The sequence below is a fragment of the Carica papaya genome, chromosome 3 (genome assembly GCF_054855325.1).
Source record: "Carica papaya isolate Zhongbai chromosome 3, ASM5485532v1, whole genome shotgun sequence".
Classification (NCBI taxonomy): domain Eukaryota; kingdom Viridiplantae; phylum Streptophyta; class Magnoliopsida; order Brassicales; family Caricaceae; genus Carica; species Carica papaya.
Window position 1 is genome coordinate 1,427,036 of NC_142311.1, and position 17,128 is coordinate 1,444,163.

Sequence of the window (17,128 nt, forward strand, 5' to 3'; positions counted from 1 at the left end):
ATTTAATCTTACGTGAGATAAAAGAAAATATTTAATTTTTATTTTATAAAAATAAAAAATACTATTTTAATAGTAAAAATAAATAATTTTATATGAAGGTTGGAAACCCACCCATTTCCCCAAAGTCCGAAACCCAAAAGAAGAAATCAAACACAACAGAATTACAGAAAGAAGAAACACCCTCTTAAATTTCAAAGTCCAAAACCACCGGAGGTCTCGAATCAACCCGGACCGCATGATCTGTTCTCCGTCTCCTCACCTGATCTGTCACCAACCACAAACTCCCAAACTTCGTCTCTGTAAACAGGCTATAAACAAAAAAAAAAAAGCTTCTATTGGAAACGACAATGGCAACGCAGTGGCTTCTGGTGTGCCACGGCCTGGTGACGCTGGTGGTGGTGGTGTCCTTCCTCTGCGGCCAGTGGCCGATCTTCCGTGGCACCCCTATTCAACGCATCCACTTCTTCCTCACTTACGGCGCCTATGATTACTTCCTGTACTTCCTCATTCACTAAATCTCGTCTTTCTTTTTCACTCTCGTCTATTGCCGCGATTGATATTGTGCTTGTGATCTCATTTGATTCGTCGCAGCCGGTTTGTTGAGGCCGTGTTTGGCGCCAGGGGTACGGACATGGTTCTGTCCGTCGAATATTATTGCTGCGATCGGCCTAATCCTATCTTGCAGGTAAAATTGACTGCAAAATAGTCCTTAATTACGTTCTGAGTCATGTTGCTGTTCGAAGAATTACTTAGGGATTTTGCTTCTCGTGACTGAAAACTTTGACCCGCTTAGGTATGGTAGGTGGGACTTGGAACTGTTCGTAATTGACTAATTGGTGTTATTTTCAATTAGAAGAAGAACCAAATTACTATTTCACAGCTATCCTCTATGTTCCAATTAGAGTCTGGAAATCTTTTTCGTTATAAGTTGGTAACTAAACTTATTTTAATTCATTATTTTTTTAGAAACTGTGTAAATTTTAGCAAACAAATTATAGAAATTCTTTTACTCGTTATCATCTTAGTAGCTTTTAGTCATAACAACTAAATATTAAACTTAATAAACTCATTATTATTTTAATAGAATCTTTTTATTTAAGCCATGCAGATGGTAGTAACAAAAGTTTTACAATAGCAATTTTCTTTTTTTTTTTTTTTTTTAATTTCTTTCTAATTTTTAGTCTTAAACAGAGTAGTTATATTTTTTTTCAGTTACGTTTATGTTACCCATGCAAGATAGAAATAACTTCTATTATTTCTGTAAAAGGTTCAATTTCAAAAAAAAAGAAAAGAATTTTGAAACAATTTTATAAATTTAGGAAACAAATTTAAACAAAGGAAGTTTTTGGACTGAATTCCAGTGTAACTCATAATGTACAGACTAAATTTGTGATTTGCCCAAAGAAATACATGTCAAAGTTATTTGGCACTTGACAAGCTATTTCAGCTTATGATGTTAACTCTTTTCTGTTATTAACTTTTTAGCAAACTCTTGTGCTTCAATGTGTTGATTTACAAGCACAAAATTCTTAGTTTCACAATGGGTCGATCTTCCATTTTAATTTACCCGTGAATTGCAGATTTTATATTTTGGAATACTTGGGGCAACTTATTACTTCACTGTAAAGTCATCCTTCAGATATATTCCTGGGTATTATTTAAGTGAAATTCACAGGTAAGTCATATACAGAATTATGGGCTTATGTTGTTTTATTACTCATCTTGTGGAAATGTGCTCTAGATATCCTTTTGTATTTCATACTTTTGCAGGTACACAAGCCTGGTGGCAGTTGTTATTGGTGTTCTACTCTTCCTATTGACTAGCTTTTCTGATCCAGGAACAGTGAAGGATGAGAATGTTTCCCGATATATTTCTGCCTATCCCTATGATAATATTATATTTTCTGAGAAAGAATGCACTACTTGTAAAATTCCGAAGTGAGTTGATTCATTTTGTAACGGGAAACTGTCAAGTTATTCCGATTGCTTCAATATAATTATGAATTACTTTTGTCTGATTCAGACCTGCTAGGTCCAAGCACTGCAGCATATGCAATCGTTGTGTGGCTCGGTTTGACCATCACTGCGGATGGATGGTTTGTTCAGTACATAAACTATTTTATATCCTATATGTATGTATTGAACCATATTAAATAGCTAAACTTTATCTTTCCGCTGCTGCAGAATAATTGTATCGGAGAGAAGAATACCCGATACTTTTTGGCTTTTCTTTTCTGGTGAGTTATTTACCATTTTAGCGTCAGAAGTTCTATACTCTCATATTAAACTTGTTAACATGAACATCCTCCCATTTCATTGTCCCTCACTGGTAACTGTTTTACAGATACTTGGGTGGTGAAATATCTTGACATGGTAGCCGTCTTGTTGACTAAGAGAGTTTTTTTAGTTTTTTGCTGCCAAACAGATATTCAAAAGTCATTGAATCTCGAATGAAATTCTAGAAATATGATGTACACCAAGGTGATAATGCAGACTAGAAGAAAGGTTTCATTATCATTATTATTTTTTGGCTGAATATTCTAGTTTTATGGTATTAAAGGTTTTAGGAGTATATCTTGGACTGACCATATGCCGTTTCTGAAGTGGCTAAACATTCCTTGTCTATTTTTGCTTACCACAGCTGTTGTGGCACCTTTACTGTTTAATTCATTTGTGATCACTTGGCCATTTAATCATTTCCTTTTTCCTGTTTTCTTTATTTATTTAAATGGTTCTTCAGTATTCTGCAGGCACTTCCTTCTTTGTTTATATGGAACAGTTGTCATTGGGTTGGTTCTTGCTGGACGTTTGAAAGAGTTAAAGGTGGTTGATATTCTAACAGGTACTGTTTGCATCTGATATATTCATGTTTGGGTTTATCAGCTTTTGGGCATATATATCATATATATATGTGTGTGTTTTCATTTTTTGGCAGTTTATTATGGCATAGAAAACTCTTTTCAGAGTTTAGCTCCTCATGTTATACAGGTGAGTGAAATAACATCACTTACCATACTTCTCTGCTATCCAACTTCTTCTCAGATGCAAGGCCATTCATTTGTGTTTTGCTAAGATTTTTTTAAAAAAATGTAAGTTTCAGTGGAATCTCCAGGTCTTTTGCGTGATTGTGATGATAATTTCTAATTTCGTATTTGATGAATGTTCTGGTGTTTTTATGAAAAGTATATTTAGGCTTGTTTTTGTTAAGTTACTTTAAGAATGGTGACGTCTTTTACTTTTCTTTTTTTTTTAATTTTTAACTTTTATTTTACCGATAAGAGACGCACGTTCTCTCTCCTTTGTTGCAATACTTTCTGTTCCTCAATCATGATCATTCTGCATGTCTACTTGTGGACATGTGCCTTTATATAATCATTTGGAATCTTTAAGCAATGCTATTTTTAACATGTTATTCATTTCTGTATCCCCAAAGATCAAAAACAGATAGGGAGACTAGTATGTTCTTGCATTACTGATATAAGAGCAATTATATGGAATGGAAGCAAATATGAACAGCGATACAAAAATGTTGGAGAAATATCTTTTTTGTTAATGGCGGTTTACATTTTATTCCACGAGGAATGTTGTATTATACGGAAACGCTTTCACTTTTTAAAATCCAATGGAAAATGCTTTATTTAACAAATTATCATACAGTTTGTCTCTTGTGGTCGACTTTACTAAAGATACTAGTAACTAATTTTCTCTATTTCATAATATAGTTAATATTCAAACTACAGACACCTACTATTGGGAGTACCTAAAAGAACAGGGAATCAAGTATTCTCCAAAGGGAAAATATTGTTGTAGCATTTATTTTTTCTGAGCCAAGTGTCTTTTGCCATCTGCTGTGGTGTGATTTCCACATTTTAGGCACATTTTCTCAATTTTTTAATACAGTGAATAGTGAGGGGCAGATGGTGTAAAATTATAGATAATATATTTTCTTTTCAGTTTTAAGAAGTGAAGATTTTTGTATAAGACAACAAATTGCAGGGATGGAGTATGATTTGTCCTATGTTAATGATTTTGCTCAGAATCGTTGAATATTCTAATGCTGCTCCAATTTGCACATTGACAATGAAGTTCATATCAGCAAGTCTGTTATGATCAATTGTTTATGCTTTTGCTTGCAATTTGGCTTGGATAATGTGGACACCTTCTCTGAGCTCTGTGATTATCATGCATACGTGACTTTGTTGTTTTGTCAGCCATTTTTTTTTTGTTTACATGGTGCTTTTGGTTTGGCCTTAAGAGTAACAATTTTCTGGTTTGTAACAGTGGTTGGTGAGCTCTTATAATACTCAAATACTTCTTATGGTGTTTCTTGCCATAGTTTCCCTTCTATTGGCGGGTTTCTTTGGTTATCATGCCAAGCTCTGTCTCACAAATACGACAACAAATGAGGTACATTTTTATTCATTCCACAGAGTTTGTTGAATAATGTTCTTTCACTTCCAATCTTCAATATAATTACTATCTGCAGATGCAGGGATAGGAATGTTTTTCAAGAAGATCTTTGTAATATATTTTCTGCACAACGAAAATGAGTTTAGTTGATGGTTTTGTGTTTCGATTTTCATGGAAACAAGATCAAACAAGGTTAATTTACATTTGGTTCTTGAAAACGTTTTCTAAATTTCAGTTTCTAAAAATGAAGTTTATATTTTCAAAAAATAATAGTGAAAACAATTTTAGAAAACATGTTTTGGACCTAAAAATGAAAAATTGTTTTTTTTTTATTGTCTTCCAGTATTTTCACTTTCATAAAACAGTTTTCTCTTTTGACCAACCAAACACATTTTCTGTTCTATTTTTTTTTTGAAATGAAAAAATATAAAACAGTGTAAATTAGTTAACAATTAAGTGAACAATAGTGAAATGCGGATGAAGTTAAAAATTTTTAAATGTTGTCCTTAGTATTTTCTTGAAAACTATTTTGTTTTTAAAATTATTCTACTAGTATACAACTCTTACAACTTTCTATGAATAAATACATGCATAAAATAATGAATTTAGAAAATGATGATTAGAAAATACGTTCATGTACCAAATTCTATTTCAAGAACTAGACAGGCAGAAGATGGGAACATTCTTTTCAATGGCATTTTTTGAAACTGTTATGCATCTAAAATCATCTTTTTCTTCTTTGAAACTACAGACCTTCAAGTGGCAAGAATACATAAACTGGCAGAGGAAGCTAAGGGAAGCAAGGGCAAGTTCTGCGGCACTAAAAGGCGGCATAAATGAGATAAGTGATGAAGCCAAGCCTCCTGAAAGCAAATGGAGAGCCTTCTTCCAAAGATCCCCACGAGAAGATACTGATACAGTTGTCAAGAATAACGTGTATGATAAAGGCTTCTTCAACAATCTGTATGAGACGATTTTTCCTCTGTCAAAGAGATCATCTATTTTGAAAGCCAAATCCAAATCTGGCTGAGAGATGAGATTATAACTTCTGCGCTTCCTTGGCTGTCCATATAATATTTTTGCCTCCAAGTATATATCATGTGTGATTATTTGTTGATGTCATGATTTACCGTGGGAGATAGATGAGCTGTGTTATGTGGTGTATGAATGGAGAATGCTCCAGTGATTTTGTGGCAAGAATGTTTCAGCCCATGTTGGAACAAGTTAAGTTTATTTTTAGAATTTATTTGAAAATTTACGTAGAGTTTAACTACGCAGGGATAAAACTAAAATGGCAAAAAGGTTTACTTTTAGGATTTTTGATACTACAGTTAGAATAAGTAAATAAATTGATCTTGATCCAGGGTGAGGAAGACCTTGAATGTCCATTGCAAAGTTTTCTTTTTGCACTTGAATATACGATTTTCCTCTGTATATAATTCTTTGTTTCTGATTCATGGTTTCACTTTATGTATAGGTAAATAAGGTACAAAGAGTATTTAGTAAGATATAATTTAGCATTGGGCAGTCTCCACCCTACACTAACACTTCGTAATAATAAAAGATATATAATTTATTACCGATCATAGGCTTCAAGATACAACATAGTAGATTACTAGTATCGGTACACGATATACCGATCTTTTTTTACTTTTTATTCTGTTGGATAGGATAATCCAATAGAAACATTTTATGGAGATCGTTTACGTTGTCTACTTAAACTTGAACGAATGCGTAAGAGTTACATTAATTTTATTATATTGAAGCTCGAAAATAGATGGTAAAAGAGGAGTCCCATTGCTTTAAAAGTTAAGCAACTTCTTTCGAGTTTGGATTGAGAAAGTCGGTAAATCAAAAATCTGATGCTTTAGGTCGTCTATCTAATGAGTTCTTATAATCTAAATAATATAAACTAAATTGCACTAAAAATTCTTGAACAAATTCATAATTGTCTAGTAATGATCATACAAAATACCCTACAATGTTACTTCCCTCACTGCATAAAAAAAAAATTAAATAAGTTTATGTTCCTCATAGTAAGTAAAGAAACTTACTCAATTTCTTATTTTAAGAATGCAGTATGAGTTTGATAGTAATCAATTCGTCCCACATTAGCTAAAATTTCATTAAATGATATTACACTACTGTCAGTATAACCTAATAGATAAAAAAAATTTAAATTATTATTTATTAAAAAAATTTAAATATGTAATTATTGATATAAATATATCCAATTGATAATTAAAAATGAATTACACAATTTTTTGTGGGTTTGATACCAGTCGATTCCTCCCACATTAGCTAAAATTTCATTAAATAATATTGTACTATTGTCAACATAATCTAATAGATAAAAAGATTTAAATTATTATTTATTAAAAAAATTCAAATATGTAATCATTAATATAAATATATTTAATTGATCATTAAAAATGAAATATATCATTTTCTGTAATGTAGGTGAGAGGATTGCTGTACTTGTTTCTCAAATAAGTCAAAAGATCATAAAATCCCGTTGCATTAAAATAAAATAGTGTCGACTGCAATATTTCAATTTGAAAAATACTATTAATATGTGTATATATATAGATATTATCTTTCAATGCATTATATAATGTTGTTTGTGTGTATAGACATGCATTTATTAGTAAGTTTAATTAAAATATTATTATAATTCTTACATTTGTACTGATCATAGCACCATCACGATTATTTGTAACAAAAAAGATGTATTTAATTTAATCAATATATGATTCTTGCTCAAAAAAATTGACAAGGCTTATTATACATTGATTATACTTAAGTGAAATATTATAGTATCAATGTTAATCATACTTATTTATAGTTCCAAATCTTCTATATGTTAAAACACTTGATTTTGTGGGATCAGGTGCAAGTGTATTATATGCAAATAGTGAAAAATAATAATTTAAGCCAAAAAAATCAATTAATCCTTTTAGAAGTTTAGATTCCCATGAGGCAAATTGTTGTAATCTTTTGCCAACTAACTCCTTCATAGATGCTGGGTAGTCGCCAAATATGATTGGATCCAAAAACCTATCAAAATATATAAGAAGCAATAAAATCAATATTCATCTCGTGATATATTATAATCCTCGCTACATAGATACATAGAAGTTCATCTATTTTTTAGCTAAGGTTTTCCCTTTTAATTTAATATCAATCATATTCTTTTAAATTATCATTTTAAGATCTAATTTCATTAAAGACATTAAAGATATTAAACATAAGCTTAATTACCATCCAAGCTTGAAATCTTGAGCACGTTGAGCAGGATCGATATCAGCTTTTGTGTTCATTAATGGCCAAAATTAATTCGTTACCAATGTGATACCTATATTACCTTTTTGGATTTCCTACAATTTTGTTATTTGTTGTTTAAAAAGTTAATAAGTCTTAAATAGATATTAATAGTAAAATAATAAAATATAAGGCGCATACTCTAGAGTAAACGTGTATTTGTTAAAATACATTTAAGTATGTTTTATTGTCATAATATTTTTGTAGCATTTAATTATAACCTTATATTCTCTTCTATATAATCGAACAACTTCTGCATGAGCAATAAGTTTATTATAAGCTACAATGTATGGCTCCCTTCCTAAATCTCCTCCTATGCAATTCTTGTTCATCCAATAAGTATTAAACCCAAGGCTATATGGTTGATAAAATGTTATCTAATACTTCACTTTATCACCAAATTCTTTAAAGTAAAGAATTACAAAATCCCGAATCTAATATCACAAAATATTAGATAGTAATTAGGACAAGATTTCAAAATGTTTTAATAATTATCTCGTAGCCAATAAAAAATATAAAAAAAACTCAATTTTTTCTTAAACTTATTTCTTTCTTCATAACAAGCAAAAATTTTTACTTTTGAAATTACTTACAAAAAATTACGATCTAAAAGCCCTCCATATAGGTCATCTAGAGTTTGAGGGACATTCTATTGAAAAATAGTCACTAATGGTTTTATATCTGTATTTAATTATAATATAAAAATAATATTATCAAAATGCAGATAATATTCTTACTGAACGAACAAATAAAATATAATCTACTGCAAAGAAATGAATTACAACCATTGGATAAGAGTTAATTGATGGGGTTCTTATAGTACTGGATCCCCTCTTTATTTATTCATCCGCTTATTCTTTCCTCTGAACGTGAAATTAATTATTAAGAACAGAAAACAATTATGCTATAGAAGATTGTTCGGACCATCGGAGTAGCTTGCTTGAAAATTCAAATTGTGTTTCAATTATATTAAAAAAGTGTTTTTTAAGCAAGTTTTTACACATTAAAGTTGAACTTCTTTTAAATTTGAATAAAAGGCTGTGACATATTTAAGAAAATCCTCATGATTTCATTTTTTTTTTTTCAAAATGGTAGCTTCAAGTTTAATATGTATATTCATTCATATATAATATGAATATTCGAGACCAAGCAATCGAGAATCTATAAGCATTGACTCCCATGTCCTTCATCTTCATCATCTTAACATCCATCTGTTATTGTAGGGAAAGAAATTAGTGATATAAAAAAATCGATAACAATATCTTATTTTCACTTTTTTATAAATTAGCTTTACCTTAAAAAGATGGTATGAATCGGTAGCCATATCTCCGTAACTTTCATAAGTTGACTTTTCTGAAATTTCAATATATATATATATATATATATTAAGTTCATTACTCATTATGATAAAAAAAATTTTCAAAAATATTTTTTTTTTGAAATGTTATATATATGAAGACATATGTTTGGATATCTATGAACAAAATTATCCCATATGTTAAATTTTCTATGTCTCATACCTTTAATCTAGAAAAAAAAAAATTAAATATAAAATATGAATTAATAATAATGTTCAACAATCACAATCATAATATTCTTGTGGGTTTTATACTTTTTTATCAGTTTATACAACCTCCATTGTTTTAGAAAAATCTATATATACGTGAATTTCTAAGTACACATAGGTACAAAAAACCTTAAAATTGAAGAAACCAAAATTAAGAAGAAAATAAAATAAATAATAAGATAATAACTTTAAAAACAATTAGAAAATTTCAAGCTGTCATCAGAAGTGCCCAAAAGAAGATGTAATGATGCAAATCCCTTGTGCGAAAATTGCAACTTATTTGACATGCATTTCAACGTTTTTATTCAAGTATATATTTTAATATATTTAATTTAAATTATTATCTGAAAAGTTGATGTAGCAATATTAAAAATAAAATTTTTAGAAAAATAATCACCGAATCAAATTCTTCTCATCAAACATCTAGTAAGACTTTCCTGTGTTCTTAACGAGATTAACAATGGAGAAAGGCATATGGCGAGCTCCATGGGAGCACACTGCAGAGGAAACAAAAACTAGAAGGAAGAAATATCGAATCGCCATTGTTTGTTTTTGGCTTGCTGTGAGTCTCTCCTTCCCCAAACAAGTCTTTATATCGGAGGTGGAGTACAAAAAGATCAATTGCATGAGTAATATTTTCATGGAGATGGCATGACCTTATTGACACGTAACCATATTGGATTTAATTGAATCACATGATTTCTTCTTTTCTTTTAATCTATAGACTACGTCAATGAATTTTTCCCAATGCTTTGTTTATGAAGCATTCTGCACCATGGGGTTGAATAATTGCTGTTTGGGACTGAACGTATTAGAACACAAAGTTTGGGACTGAAAACATCAAAAAAATCCATCTTAGTTTTCGATCAATCTCTTTCAATAACCCACCTCGAAGAATAATAATTTTGAAATAGTTCTGAAATCATAATAATTTATCGAAAAAAAAAGTCAATAATACTCTAAGTTTATGAATAATATTTTGATTGAACGGTGAATATATATATTTTTTATATAAAATCGTAGATTCGAATAAAACTGTATATCTTAACTATAATATTATGTTATGATAAATGAATACATAACTTGATTTTTATATTAATTTTAACTTTGCGGATCTTTCGATGCATTATTTTGTATTGGTGGTTTACCATTATTTTATAAGTTTTCTTACATTTTTTAAATTGAAAATTTATAATTTTTTTTAATTAGATAATAGATGTATAGTAATTATAATGCAACAAAAGTAATTTCTAGAAGAGGATATGCATGTGAGTACAATATGAATTATAGCATCTTGTAGAGGAAGAAATATATCAGCATATATATATATATATGTATGTATTTTAGTGTTTTGACAGGTGGCTTTACCAGTAGATGTGGATGACTGCTTTAAGGGCTTATGTAAAGCTTGTATTTAGAGATGGGAGCGGAGAGAGTTCAGTGTGGATGTGACTAAACCCGAAACTACACCGTTTTAAAATCCAGTCAGTTTCAATATTTAATTCCCCACAGTTAATTTGAACATATGGTCAACTAAAGTCGTGGTTATCATAAATTCTATTTTGTTGATTAAATTAAACGAAGGTGTTTCATAATATACACACGTGAAATATATGTATGTATGTATGTATGTATGTGTGTCTCTATGTAAATTATTGTTCCGCCAACCTCTAACAAATGAAACGCACGAGACGGGTAAGTGGTGACGATATTATTGCATGCATGCGTACGTACCGTCCATCGAGAAACGTTCTTCACGAGCCCAAGCATAATATTTAAGATATATGTGATGTGTGTATATATAGCAAGCAATAAATTCAACCTTCTCCGTGAGCCGGACTTTTGTGAGAGTAATAAATGTTTACTAACTTTCTCTATCTCATAATTTACGTAGTTAAATATTCAAACTACAGACATCTATTATTTAAAGAACAGGGAAGAAACCATTCCCAAAAGGGAAAAAAATTGTTGTAGGATTTATTTTTTCTAAGTCACGTGTTTTTCGCCATCATCAATGCTGCTGTGGTGTGATTTCCCCATTTTAGGCACATTTTTTTTCTTGAATTTTTTAATAGGGTGAATAATAAGGGGAAAATCCTATAATAATTATAGGATAATATACTTTCTGTTCATCTTTAAGGAATCAAGATTTTGTATGATACAACAAATTGCAGGGGATGGATTATAGTTTGTTCTTTGTAAATGATTGTGAAATGAGGATGAAATTAAAAATTTTGAAATGTTGTCCTTGGTATTTTGTAGGAAAATATTTTGTTTTTATTTTAAAATTATTCTATTAGAAAGTATGTTCTTGTCCATATAATATTTTTGCACCTAATTTGAGGAAGCCCTTGAACGGCATTTAGTGCGATGCAAAGTTTTCATTTTGCACTTGAATTTACGATTTTCCTTTGCTTAATTCTTTGTTTTTGATTCATGGTTTCACTTTATATGTAGGCAATAAGGTACAAAGAGTATTTAGTAACATATAATTTAGCATTGGACAGTCTTCACCTCATAAGCTTCAAAGTGCAACATAGTAGATTACTAATGCCAGAACATGATATACCGATCTTCTTTACTTTTAGTTGGATATAATCCAACATAATCACTATATGAAGATCGTTTTACATTGTCTGCTAAAACTTGAAAATAGAAGGATACATACGAGTCACGTTTATTTTATTTTATTGAAGCTGGAAAATAGAAAGTGAAGGAGGAGCCCCGTTGCGCTAAAAGTTAAGCAACCTCTTTAGAATCTGGATTAAGGAAGTCGGTAAACCACAAAGCTGATGCTTTAGGTCGTCTATCTGATGGATTCTTATAATCTAAGTAATGTAAACCGAATCGCACTGAGAATCCTTGAACAAACTCATAGTTGTCTAATAATGACCATGCAAAATATCCTGCAATATTACTTCCCTCACTGCACAAAAAAAAAAAAAATCATATTAGTGATACTAATTTTAAATAATGTATGTCTACAAATATATGTATGAAACAAGTGTAATTGTGCTTCTGAGTATTTTTGTCTATATTCCTTATCGTAAATAAAGAAACTTACTCAATTGCTTGTTTTAAGACTGCAATATGAGCTTGGTAGTAATCAATTCGTCCCACATCAGTTAAAGTTTCATTAAGTGATATTGCACTACTGTCAGCATAACCTAATAAATAAAAAAATTTAAATTGTTATTTATTTAAAATAAACTCAAACATATAATTGTTAATAAAAATATATACACTTAACTATTACAAATGAATTTTACCATTTTCTGTAATGTAGATGAGGGGATTGTTATACTTGTTTCTCATATAAGTCAAAAGATCGTAAAATCCCGTCGCATTATAACAAAATAGTGTTGACTGCAATATTTTAATTTGAAGTTAAAATACTATTAATATGTATATATGCATATATTAATAAGTTTAACTAAAATATTATTATAATTCTCACATTTATACCGATCATAACACCATCGCGATTATCTGTAACAAAAAAAAAAAAAAATTGATTTAATCAACATATGCTTAGAAAATCAAGGGCATCTAATATCAAATTTTGATTCTTACACAAAAAATTGACAAGCCTCATTATACATTGAGTATAGTTCAACAAAATATCATATTACTAATGTTAATCATACTTACCAATAGTTCCAAATCTTCCATCTGTTAAAACACTTGGTTTTTTGGGATCAGGTGTAGGCTTATTATATGCAAATAGTGGAAAATAATAATTTAAGCCAATAAAATCAATTGATCCTTTTATAAGTTCAGATTCCCACGGAGCAAATTGTGGTAATCTTTTGCCAACTAACTCCTTCATAGATGCTGGGTAATCACCAAACATTATTGGATCCAGAAACCTATCAAAATATATAAAAAGCATTAAAATCAAAATTTCATCTTGTGATATATTATATTTGTTAGCTGATAGTGATATTAAATATATCTAGATATAGAAATTCGTTTATTTTTTAGCTAAGATTTTCTCTTTTAATTTAGTATCAATCATATTCTTTCAAGTTATTATTCAATGGTCTAATTTTGATAAAGACATTAATAAAAATTAAAGATAAGCTTAATTACCATCCAAGCTTGAAATCTTGAGCACGTTGAGCAGCATCAATGTCAGCTTTTGTGTCCGTTAATGGCCAAAACCAATTTGCTACCAATGTGATTCCTATATGACCTCTCTGGATTTCCTGCAATATTATTATTTGTTGCTTAAAATCAAAAGTTTTAAATAGATATTAAAGTAATATTTAAAGTAAATTTATATTTTTAAAATATATTAAAGTAGGTTTATTGTCCTAATAATTTTTGTAGAATTTAGTTATAACCTTATATTCTCTTCTATATAATTGAACAACTTCTGCATGTGCAATAAGTTCATGGTAAGCTACGATGTAAGGCTCTGTTCCTGAGTCTCCTCCTGTGCAATTCTTGTTCATCCAAGAAGAACATCGTCCAGGTGCTTGTTCTCCTTTTCCATAAGCGTTAAACCCAAGACTATATGGCTGATTAAATGTTATCCAATACTTTACTTTATCACCAAATTCTTTGAAGCACAGATTTGCAAAGTCTCGATAATGTGACCTAATATCATAAAATATTAAATAATAATTAGGACAATATTTCAAAATATTTTATTAGTTATCTCATAGCCAATCAAGAATATAGAGAAAGTTCTTTTTTTAAACTTATTTCTTTATTTAAAAAACAAAAACTTTTACTTTCAAAATTACTTACACGAAATTACGATCCAAAAGTCCTCCGTACATGTCTTCTAGAGTTTGAGGGACATCCCAATGAAAAATAGTCACGAATGGTTCTATATCTGTATTTAATCACAGTACAAAAATAACATTCATTAGAATGTAAAAAATATTTTCACTAAATGTCCGAATAGAAAATAATCTATTATGAAGAAAGAAATCACAACCATTGGCTAAGAGTTCATCAATGAGATTCTTGTAGTACTGGATCCCTTCTTTATTTATTTCTCCGTTTATCCTTCCATCTGAAAGTAAAATAAATTGTTAAGAAAAAAAAATATTATGCTATAGAAAATTTTTCGGGTCATAGAAGTAACTTGCTTGAAAATTCAAAGTGTTTATATATCTAATTTTTTTAGTTTACTGATATGAGATTGAAAGGTTGAATTTCTTTCAAATTTGAATAGAAGTCTATGATACATTTAAGAAAATCCACATGATTTTATTTTTTTTTTTAATGGTAACTTCAAATTCAATATGTATATTCATGTATATAATATACTTTTCTAGGAAGTTGTCTTACTTGGCAATATTCGAGACCAAGCAATTGAGAATCTATAAGCATCGGCACCCATGTCCTTCATCATCTTAACATCCGTCTATTATTGTAGGGAAAGAAATTAGTCATATAAAAACATTGATAAAAAAAAAAAAAAATTTAACTTGTTAAGATCTTATTTCACATTTTCTAAATTAGTATTACCTTATAAAGATGGTAGGAATCAGCAGCTATATCTCCATAACTTCCATCAGTTGACTTTTCTGAAATTTCAACATATATATATATATATTGAAGTCGTTATTCGTTTAGATAAAAAAAAATTTTTAAAAGTAATTTTTTCTCAAGATGTTATATATGTAAAGACACATACCTGGATATCTGTGAGTGAAACTATCCCATATGTTAAATCCTCGATGTGTCACACCCTCAATCTGAAAATTTATTTTTATAAAATTTAATATAAAACATGAAACAAAAATAATCTACAATAATTATAATCATAATATTCTAGTGCGTTTCATATATACACATTACTTGTATTTTATAATTTCTTAACAATTTATTATAGAACTATATTTTTCTTTTAAAAAGTTTATTATGTATTTAAATTTTATATACAGACAAGTACAAATAATGTTGAAATTGAAGAAAACCAAAATTAAGAAGAAAATATAACAAATAATAAGATAATAACTTAAAAAACAATTAAGGAACCCACATTATTTCAAGCTATCATTAGAAATGCCCAAAAAAAAAAATGTAATTGTGCAAACTCCTCGTGCAAAAATTGGCATGCATTTCAAGGTTTTTATTCAAGAATATTTTTAATATATATTTAATTTAAATTTTTTTTTATAAATTTTTACCTGAAAAGCCGATGTAGCAGTGCCAAAAGCAAAATTTTTAGGAAAATCATTACGGGTCAAATCCTTCTCATCAAACATCTTGTAAGACTTTCCAGTGTTCTTATCAAGATTAATGATGGAGAAAGGCATATGGCGAGCTCCATGGGAGCACACTGCGGAGAAAACAAGGAGTAGAAGGAAGAAATATTGAATTGCCATTGTTTGTTTTTGGCTTGCTGTGAGTTCATCTTTCTCCAAACAAGTCTTTATATAGGAGATGGAGTACGAAAAGATCAATTGCATGAGTAATATTTTCATGGAGATAGCATGGCCTCATTGACACATACGGTGCTCTATACATACTTTTCTTTAAAAAAATAATATATATGACCGTATTGGATTTAATTGAATCACATGATTTCTTCTTTTCTTTTTATCTATACACTATGTCAATTTTTTCTGTATCTTATTATAGATTTTGAGTACATATAAAGTAAATAAAATGTTAGAGTCCCAAATGTAAACTAAAAAAAAATATCATCTTAGTTTTCTTTCAATAACCCATCTTGAATAACAATAGTTTTAAAATAGTTCTAAAATCCTAATAATTTGTCAAGAAGAAAAGAATTAAATCAATAACACTATAAATTTATATATATAATATTTTGATCGAGTGGTTGGTGCTTTCTTCTTTCTATAGAAGATTGTAAGTTTAAATAAAATTGTACATCTAGTGTATTTTTATTGTGAAATTCTGTTGTTATTAATGTATATATAACTTAATTTTCTTATCAACTTTGACTTTATAAATTTTTTATATATTATTTTGTAGTGGTGGTTTACTATTATTTTATGAGTTATCACTTTCTTTTTTTTTTATCAGAAAATTTATGTATTTTTTAATTAAATAATATACGTATACTAATCATAGCACAACAAAAATAATTTATACATCCTACCAAGATTATAAATCTATTTATGGAGCGACCGTCATCAACACCACCACCCCAATCTACATACGAGAAGTATTGCAAAGATACTGATGAGGAGACAAACTAAAGAACAAAACTTAACGTTTGCTTGATGTACCAAAGAAGTATTTTCATAGCCGTTTAGTGGTATGTTCTTGGACTGTACATGAATTGACAGAGTTTACTGATTGAAAAGACAAGATCATGGTCGAGGGAAAGAAGGATATTTCAAAGTCCCTGTAACTTCTTGATATCTTTTTCTGGGTTGGATAATCGTTGTCTCCTTAGTTTTCTGAGAGGGGATATGGAGGTAATTAGAATTAATTCGAGCATATGTTTCAAATAGAGATGGTCAGCTAAAATCATGATTATCATAAGTTATCGTATTTTGTTAATTACATTACGGGAGCTGTTTCACATCATATACACGTGAAAGTTACGTGTATGTATGCATGAGACTGGTAGGTGGTAGTGATATTATTGCACGCATGTGTATAGAGCATCTAGTTCTTCACGAGCTCGAGTCATACTACTTGACAAGAAATATGTGATATGTGTATATATGGCAAGCAATTAATTCAACTTGTGAGAGTAATAAATGTTTATAGATTGACAACTACTTTGGATAAAATAAATTTTAATTTTATTTCTGTGATTAATCTGATTTTACTATTATTTAAATTTTATATTTAACAAATTAAATTTTGAATTAACCACTGAAATGGGAATGG

At 29.3% G+C, this 17,128-nt stretch overlaps 2 protein-coding genes and 1 pseudogene across 2 annotated transcripts; 1 reads left to right on the top strand and 2 right to left on the bottom strand.

Moving 5' to 3' along the window:
• Nucleotides 1–108: 108 nt before the first annotated feature.
• LOC110811900 (DHHC-type zinc finger family protein) lies at nucleotides 109–5,683 on the top strand. The gene is made up of 10 exons (XM_022038527.2): nucleotides 109–496; nucleotides 592–685; nucleotides 1,581–1,675; nucleotides 1,771–1,938; nucleotides 2,024–2,096; nucleotides 2,185–2,237; nucleotides 2,751–2,842; nucleotides 2,936–2,988; nucleotides 4,282–4,407; nucleotides 5,162–5,683. Exons 1-10 carry the CDS (start codon nucleotides 348–350, stop codon nucleotides 5,438–5,440), a joined length of 1,182 nt encoding a protein of 393 aa, XP_021894219.1. The 5' UTR covers nucleotides 109–347; the 3' UTR covers nucleotides 5,441–5,683.
• Nucleotides 5,684–6,261: 578 nt separating this feature from the next.
• LOC148266587 (beta-glucosidase 12-like) lies at nucleotides 6,262–9,786 on the bottom strand (annotated as a pseudogene).
• Nucleotides 9,787–11,816: 2,030 nt separating this feature from the next.
• On the bottom strand, nucleotides 11,817–15,678 carry LOC110811920 (beta-glucosidase 13). Its single transcript, XM_088214937.1, has 13 exons — nucleotides 15,448–15,678; nucleotides 14,952–15,012; nucleotides 14,783–14,841; nucleotides 14,603–14,678; nucleotides 14,247–14,324; nucleotides 14,054–14,141; nucleotides 13,645–13,900; nucleotides 13,391–13,506; nucleotides 12,950–13,167; nucleotides 12,756–12,787; nucleotides 12,568–12,664; nucleotides 12,363–12,465; nucleotides 11,817–12,224 (listed from the first exon to the last, which is right to left on the bottom strand). Exons 1-13 carry the CDS (start codon nucleotides 15,643–15,645, stop codon nucleotides 12,038–12,040), a joined length of 1,569 nt encoding a protein of 522 aa, XP_088071063.1. The 5' UTR covers nucleotides 15,646–15,678; the 3' UTR covers nucleotides 11,817–12,037.
• Between the last annotated feature and the right edge of the window lie 1,450 nt (nucleotides 15,679–17,128).

Coding starts and splice junctions, on each gene's coding strand:
- LOC110811900 (XM_022038527.2), top strand. CDS start 348: ATGGCAACGCAGTGGCTTCTGGTGTGCCACGGCCTGGTGACGCTGGTG. Junction 2,097..2,184: donor ACCATCACTGCGGATGGATG/GTTTGTTCAGTA, acceptor CCGCTGCTGCAG/AATAATTGTATCGGAGAGAA. Junction 2,843..2,935: donor GGTGGTTGATATTCTAACAG/GTACTGTTTGCA, acceptor ATTTTTTGGCAG/TTTATTATGGCATAGAAAAC.
- LOC110811920 (XM_088214937.1), bottom strand. CDS start 15,645: ATGGCAATTCAATATTTCTTCCTTCTACTCCTTGTTTTCTCCGCAGTG. Junction 13,507..13,644: donor TATATAGAAGAGAATATAAG/GTTATAACTAAA, acceptor ATAATATTGCAG/GAAATCCAGAGAGGTCATAT. Junction 12,788..12,949: donor TGGAAGATTTGGAACTATTG/GTAAGTATGATT, acceptor TTTTTGTTACAG/ATAATCGCGATGGTGTTATG.